General features: G+C 48.9%; 1 protein-coding gene across 1 annotated transcript in view; it reads right to left on the reverse strand.

Moving 5' to 3' along the window:
- Positions 1-429: 429 nt before the first annotated feature.
- Positions 430-8,451, reverse strand: part of LOC119102656 (noggin-2) — an 11,415-nt gene continuing 3,393 nt past the window's right edge. The window contains exon 5 of the mRNA XM_037226115.1: positions 430-455. Within this exon, the coding sequence (XP_037082010.1) occupies positions 430-455 (26 nt within the window). The remainder of the gene's footprint in view (positions 456-8,451) is intronic.

The raw sequence follows: 8,451 nt of genomic DNA on the forward strand, positions 1-8,451 counted from the left end.
TCCCTTCTAGAGCCGCCTCTGCATGACTACCACGCTGCTCAAATTAACAACAATTCTAATGGTTTCAGATTTAAGATAGAAATTGCCTTTTGTTAAAATAAAGTGGGTTAAATCCGCCGAGCAAAAATGGGAGGGGAGATGGGGGGCGGGGGGGGGGGGGTAGGTTGTCGGGCCCTCGGCCCGCCAACCATTTAAAGAATTGATACCCTTGGGCTGGGCTCTGCTGAAACCGGGACCCAGCAGGATGTTGTGATCAACACGATAATGACAACAATGGCAATATGAATGGCAGCTGCTAGGGTAGTGCTGCAGCCGTGGTGAAGGACAGACCTCTGCTAACAGGGGACTCCCACCCTGCGCGGGAACCCTTCCGTGGAGCTTGTGCGGGCGCTGCGGCCGGGCCTCTGCCCGGGCGTCCGTGAGCCCGCCTCACAGCCGATGGTCGCGGCACGCTCCTGAAACAGATACGGTGCGGGCGTCAGCAGCGGGGATGCCCTCCACCGGGCTGGTTCCCGGAGGACGGCCGCGCCCATGTGCAGGGAAAGATTGCAGAGCGGAGCAAGCCGCGGGTCGTCCGCTGCGCAGCGTGCTGTGCGGGGTGGGTGACTCAATCGCTTCAGGGCCGTTAAGTCCCCTGCTCCCCTGTTGCGCTATCGTCGACGAATAATCGAAGAAGCTGGGGCGCTGTAAATATCGTCGAAGCTGGGGCGCAGAGCCCGTGTGGGATCTGGCATGACTGTGCTCTCTAGCTTTTCATCGTTGCACTTTTTGTGCATTTTTACCTTTCTTGCGTACGGCGGATGTTCTACTTTTCTAACTTGTGAATTTCTGCTGTCCCTTCTGCGGCTAAGCAATGGTTCAACGCACATTAGCTGGATAATTATACTGATTAGTGGAGTGATGCACATATGCCATGCTGCATAATGACTCTCATACTTGTTGAAAAAATCGGCACCATGCATATGAAGGGATCAGCTTTATGACACGCAAAACTGCGGTTTGTGGGCATTGAAGGGTTGTACGACGGCTGCATATATGAATGGGCAAGTTTGTTCCAAAAGGCCCATAGCTACGTTGCTTTGCACATTTGCATTTGCACCCTGTTGATGCCAGATTATTGCTTCCAAGTGAGAGTGCGCAAGACCATCTACCCTGTAACCCCGCCAGCGAACGTCAGACCACCATTTGGCCACCCTGCGGTGCGCCATCGGTGCAGCGGGCGGCGTACAGAGCACCAACGGAGGCGACTGGCGGACAACAGGGCTCTTCTGACGTCAGACCGAAGGCCGGCCGCAGCCAGCCGGCGGTGGGCGCTTGCTCCGCTCATACGTGACCGGGCGGTCGCACCGGCTGGTCCGCCTGGGGGTGTCCGACGCGCTGCTCCAGCCGACCGCGGCGTACAGCCGCCGCGTCTCTCGGGCTCGACACAGCGGAGTGTGAGGCGGCTGGGCGACGCTCTGCGTACTCATCGGCGCCCGTGAATCGTGCGGGCGGACGCCGCGAGAGCGGGCGCTGGGGACGCTCGGCGTGCGGTGCTCGTGCCGGGCGCAGTGCCTGGCCCCGCAGAGGGCGCGGGCCCCTGAGCGGGTCGCAGTGTATGCTGAGGTCGGCAGCGGGGCTGGCCTCCGCAAGTCGCGTAGTTTCGTGTTCTAGCGGCACCCCCGCCGCCGGGCGCCGCGAGCCCGGCGGCCACATCTGCCGGCCAGCGGGGCCGCCGCGCGTGGAGGTGCGCACTGAAGCTCCAGCAGACAGCGGAAGGTGCGTGTAATCGATTTCACATAGGACTTCGAGACACAGGAGTGGTACGGAAAATCCCTCTGAGCCAGGCTACGACCGCTGCTGCCGCCGTCTAACCTCAAGGTACGCTTACCCCGCAGCTCAAAAAGTGTGCTTTGGCTATTGCCACCTAAACCACGAGCCCGTTTCATAGCAACTGATGTGCATAAGAATCTCAAACTTATACAGATATGCTTCGCAAAACATATGCAGCGAAATCGGAAGATAAAAAAGGAAAGCTGTATATTTTTTCCATATGTAGCGAAATCGTAAAAGAGCATATCGAAGAAGGTAAGCGTTACAAAGTATAAGCTTCCTCTTGCCTCTTAACTGGCAAACACGATAGGCAGGCCCAGTGGCTGCGATAGGCTGCCAATGGCTTACATTCGTCGCATTCTAAATGATTCAAAACAACAAGTGTAAAAAGCAGAATGTTTTGTGCCAAATAATACAATAGCACCCATTTTGGACGCTCAGAACCACCACTGATCATGGACGGCAAATTGTCCTCTGTATGTGCGGTGAGAATACTCTCCTAGGTAGATACCGCTGCTTTCAAGACGGCATCCGGCGACGATGGCGTGTCAGCTGTTTGGGCGTGTTTGTTACCAGTTGTGTGACTGCATTTCCCACCACATCATCGGCTGTCCGCTGAATTATGATCGTCTTTGTGAAACACAGGGTCTTTTTCTGTTTTCTTTTAGTGCACACGAGCGTCGTCGCTAACGGCGGCACGTGTCGGAAAATTTTGGAAATGATTTGTAACGCCTGCAATATTCCCAGAAATGCTTGCTAATCTGAAACAGATATGTACTTCTAATCAATATCACCGTGTTCCGCAGTTTCTTACAAATGTAATGAGAAACCACAAGCTACATTTGAAGCATGTACCATCGGTAAGGTCAGGCTAAAAGCTGATCCCATGTTGGAAGGCTGGGCTGAGTTTTGGTGGAACTATAGGTCACAGCCATTTTGTGCGCACATATTAATGGTGAAGTGAACTTGATGACTTGACATTACCCGCGGCCTCCCGTCTCTGCGCGTCTAGTGCGCGCCCTGCTTTGTCTAGTTCCATGAGCCGGCACGTGCACTGCCGAGCATGATCCGTGCGTTCAGCGAAACGGCTTCAGTAGCCAACGCACGGTAAAGCACACGATCTATCTAAGCTTTTAGCTATACTGCGTGTCAAACCTCATCACTATCTCCATGTGTGTGGCGTAGGCTTTGCTACATTTAAGGCGTAGGTATCTGCTGCACCGCAGTTTCAACTTCATTGCTCACCACAACGGAAATGCAAATTGACAAAGCCTGGTCGATAAGTGGGCGACCGATTCAAATTCGGGGCCTTGAAAACCCTATTAGGTATCAAAAGCGTCAACAAAGATTCACCTAATTAAGTTACCTTGTGTGACCCTAGAAAGGTCAAGAGACAATGTGCAAATATCAGTCCAGATACGTTCTTGTCTAAATCTCTCAAAATGTGCAGTCTGGTGGATGATGCCATGCCAAGTTGCAGTAATCGGCGGTTTCGCTCAAAGTGGGCGGAGGATGCTCCATTCACGACCTCATAGCTCCGTTACCTGACATGACCTGACCGATATTTTCATTAAGAAAGTTGCGGAAAGCATGCACCAGATGGTGCTGAAAATATCAGCACGACCCGCCAAACGGCACGGCGTTCATCTCGGACCTTCAGCGGGTGTCGCACTGACCCCTGCACCGGAGAGGGCTGAGACCAGGGCGACCGACGGAAAGTCGCACTTGACTACAAGATAAGGCCACGTACCCTTCCCTGCTCTGAGAGGTGGCATGGCTACGTTTTTTTATGTCAATGATGACATATTCCGCCTTGAACCAGATTTGCGTTACGTGCTGACAGGTTGCTACACGTGAATTATATAAAATATGCGTAGTTGTATAGAAACAGGGCATGTGGTTCAGTGTGATCAAACGTGGCTGGCAAAATTATACTGAACAAAATTATACTGAACAAGTTGAGCATCCGACTTTGAAATTGGATATGCAAGGCTAGCAGAACAATCCGTGCCACTTATTTTAGGACGGGCAAAGGCGACGTTTGCTGGCTTTGTCCCCCATATCAGTCGTTTTTACGATAAACAAATGCAATGAAAAGTTCTTAAGAAAGGTTTTTCAAATGTTCAGATGAATGTTTGGTATGTACTTAACGCTCTGGTTAGGAAATGTTGCTTTCTTGCAATTTCTGAAGCAGCAAAAGGTTTACCACGTGTATACGAGTAGCAAAAAATAAAATGAATTAGGTTAAGTTAGACCCTGTCTAGACATTTCTTTAACCAATGCCTTTAGCTCACCCAAATTTAGAAAAGTACTTTTTCTGGAAATCAGCAATGTGAATCGGTCGAGGACGTTGGATACTGGGTGTGCCATTATTGTTTACATCTATGCTAAGTGGGCGGGACGGGCTCTGACGATCATTTCATTAAAAAATCATTCGTCTTGGATTATGTTACGGTATGCAAGACTTGTAACCTCTGAAGTATTGTGCGCAGGCTCTGTAAGTACAGTAAACAAGCTCTGTAAGTGCTGTAAGTAAGCTCTGCAAGTACGGCATGCCCATGAACGGAGACGCTGCAAGGATATGAAACAATTTTAATGCGTCTGCGTCAGAGATGCTACCGAATGTTTTTAGAAAGCTCTGAAAAGTCTCAAGAGGAAAACGTGTGGCATTATACCTGTCAATAAAAGCATGATCTTGTTACAGCCCGCCATCCGCAATTTGATCAAGTTATGCTTTTACGAGCGTGTTGTTGGCTACCTTGCGGAACATTTTTAAACCGAAAATCGCCTGCTGTAAAGTGTTGTGGTTAAAAAAAGACGCTGAAAAGTTTTAGAAACTGTTTTGAAATGTTTTGTACCGTACCCCTTCGTTGAAAACGGCTGCGAACAAGGGTAGCTGTTTTGGGACCGAAATGTGCCATTCATGTCAAGAACGTATCGATTTAGATTTAGGCGTACGATAGCTACCTTGCCGGTTAAGAATCTCATGATTGCAACATCAGACTGGTGCGGGCGCGGTACGTGAGACCGTTGTGCACAACGGACGAAGCAGGGTTGGAGCTGATGGCTTGTCCCGACCGGCGCGCGGCTGGACCCCGAGGGTCGGCCGCCTACGACTGCATGAGGTTCGGGTGCTGGTAGTGCAGTGGTTAGCGCGTCTGCGCCAGGGTGAGTAGCAGGCGACGCCATGTAGCCTCAGTAGCGGAGTGCGTCGTATAAAGCCACAATCACCACAAACTGCATGAGGTTCACACCATCACCGTTCACTTTGCGTTCCGCTGCATGCGTCACGTAAACAGCGAAGCGCGATGAAATCGGCAGCATCTTGCCAGTCAATGCTTTAGTATGTTTTTGATCGAGTGGAATGTTGAAATGAATGGACAAGGATAGACTTGCCACACTGACTTAGTATGCAATACTGCATGGCACGCTAAGCGATGGGGTTATGAAGTCGCTCATGTCCCTTAGTGAGGCTTGCTAAATGTTCTTCGGACTTGCCTTCAGAAAGAGTTTGATGGCATTTTGTCATGAAAATATGTGCATGATCAGTAACTTCTGTGTACGCTCTACGTGCTCTTTCTCATGCTGGAAGTGGATATGCAAGTTCTTACTGACTATTTTCAAGAACTTTATTATCCCGATATACCTGTGGCGCAGGACATGACAACGCGTTCTGTCGTAAAAGGAGACTAAAGAAAGGGGGATGTGGAGCTCACATCGTGTGTGGATGGGAGTTACTGTACGAAGAAGGTGTCATGCTTTCCAGTTGCTTTATACACCTAACACTCGACACTTATCACACTTACACGTTATATTACACTTGCCACTTTATTCTGGAGTCCAGCGTATGTGTAGCCCACCCCAAAGTGCATGCCGAACGGAACATTCTAGGCTAGCGTGGTGTTAACAAAGTGCACGCTCCAAGATTGTGAAATAAAATTGTTCAACGTGTTCACTTCACATCAAGGCGGCAAATTCCTCTAACCTTTGTCGATGTCCAGTTCTCGTAATTGTCTATTCTAAGCGTTGTGCCGTACACGGATTTACACAATGATGCCGTGCACCGCCAAACGCGGATTACACAAGGTATGCACCCGACCGAATACCGAACCCTAAAAGGGGTGGTGACAGCAAAGTTGTGTTCAGTCATTCGGAAAATCGGCGCTGAGTCATGTTTCGTACCCGCACTAAGAGGGTATGATCGCAAAATGGAGAGCTTTTACGTTATCAAAATATGCTGCGAATTGCAGCACATATTTTGTCCATGTCCTTTTCTTTACGTACTAAATGTCGAACTATAATTCCAAGGATAGACAGTGTGGTACGTTGAAAGATGGGTGGAAAGCACTGAACCGATTTTTTCACACACCGCACACGTGCAAAGTAATCTGGATTGTACAAAATGCGTTCCTAGTCGTGTTATTTACCACTTGCAGCCTTCCACCACCGCGCGCCACCACTCTTCTCACCAAGTAAATGACCGTGGCTGGCACGTGATGGTTTTGTCATGTCGTCACAGAGGTTGTCACGTCACATCATTTGGGCTTTACGACGCACCCAGCTGCTGAGGCTGTATGACGTCGCCTGCCTCTCACCCTGGCGGGAAGGGCGGGCACCGCGGAGAATCGAGCCCCGTACCTCTGGTTTCCCAGACTTGCAGTGGTTAACACGGACGCGTTAACCACTACACTACCGGCACCCACATGATGGTTTTGTGTCGGTTTTGTCTGCGTACATAATTCTACTTGCTTTGTGATTAATTCAGACATTCACCTGGATTCTATTGTCGGTTTTCAGCTCTCGTTGGTTCTTTCGGTAGAACAAGACTGCTGGCTTTAGCTTCCAGTCTGAGTCTTTTAACCATACGAAATCCCAGGATTGTGGCTGTCATTTTTTTCTCTCCAGAAAACTAGGTTCCACACCCCTGTTTCTTCTTATTCTGGCTTCTGATTTTCACTGTCTCTTTTGTAAAACACGACCAAGGATCCCAGTTCCCACCGTTTTTTCGAGACCCTGGATACTGATCCCAGTGGATCTTTTGACAAATGAAGACGCTGTTCTTTCAGCAACACAAAACCCTGAATCCGGGTCTCCACTTCCCCTTGTTCTTCTGTAAATGCCCTAGGTTCTCATAACTTTTTTTTGTTAACAGACCGTGTCTCACGTAGGTGTTTCATCCGTGGACGAGCCCAAAGTGAATATGGAGTGCTCCGAAAGTTTTGAGACCTAAACTACCCCTAGCCCAAAAACACGATCCGGCACAGCCCGAATCTTTTTGCCGTAAAAAGTAAGGCAGCATACTACAGAAATCGACACAATGGGCATGCCCTGATTCTGCTACAACAATAAAGCGTTACTGCTTGGTGTAGAACATGGCCAGTGGTCACTTGCTAAAAGAAACCATTCACTCATTGCTTGTAGATATCAGTGCGCCTGAGCTCATGGTTCATTTTGTTTTAGATTCGCGTACATGTGTACGCGATAAAGCAGTATCAGCGTGATGTTACTTTTGGCCTAGAGGCAGTCTGTGCATGTGAAACAATTGTGATTGCTAAGTTGTGATAATGCCCTGTGACGTTTGGATGGTTTGCTGGTGATATGTTTATGTGATTGTTTTAAGCAACCAAGCAGCTTACGTAATACTTGGTTGATAATCGTTATGGCTGCACCACAGCTGACTAACATTTACTAGTTGTTCTTCCTGCAAATTTCAGGGCCTGGTTTCGGTGACTCTCTTCACACAAACACAGACCCTGACAACGAAATTCAGAGCCCGGTTCCAAGCCGTCCTGTTTTTAGGAAGAACATTTTTAAGACTGACTCGCCAAAACTCCGCGCCGTTGATGCTCTCAGATATTTTCCCAGAAGCGATCTTGCATCATATGGTGATGAACGGACAGAAGGTGCATGTTAGAGTGTAAATACGCTTTGCTGACAAGCTGACATCGGTCGCATTTTCACCACACCACCAGCCTATGTCGCAGCTTGCACGCCGTCGCACACACGTACAGGGTGTTGTGCTCCGCATTGCCATGGACACCACGTCAGCTGAGCTTTATCCGTTTTATCCGCTGGTAAAGCGTATTTCTATATGCTGGCAACCTCTGCTGATCCAGAGTTGACTCGCACCACCACCAGATAGTACTAGATAAAAGATATCCATGTGACATTAGATATTTAGGTAGTGATACTAAATATGCACGTGCCCACCCACGTAGAGAAATTACATTTTGGAGTTTAGGTCCCACGATCATTATATAATTGCCAAATTCGTATCAAATACAGATCTATGTATGACTCAGTGTAAAAAGCCAGTAAGAGCTTTTGCAAGTACACACCATCTGCTATAGATGGGTACGCATGCCTACAACGGATATAAGAAATCAAGGAGCTGGCAAATTCATTTAATCATTATCAGTGTTGTGGTCCAGGTCGGCTTTTCCCGAGTACGGCTCAAACACCGTATTAATCCCACCCCTGTCACACTTATCCATTTTGTACACCAATATTTACTAAAGGTCTTGTAACATTTATTGATATAGAGGTAAATCCATTCCCATCAAACCCACGATGAATCCAAGAGCAAAGGAAGGCGTCGAAAGTTCTCAGAAGCTCGCAGACGGGTGAGGGGGGGGGGGG

This window comes from Pollicipes pollicipes, unplaced genomic scaffold (assembly GCF_011947565.3).
Source record: "Pollicipes pollicipes isolate AB1234 unplaced genomic scaffold, Ppol_2.1 Scaffold_5724;HRSCAF=6776_pilon_pilon_pilon, whole genome shotgun sequence".
Lineage (NCBI taxonomy): Eukaryota > Metazoa > Arthropoda > Thecostraca > Pollicipedomorpha > Pollicipedidae > Pollicipes > Pollicipes pollicipes.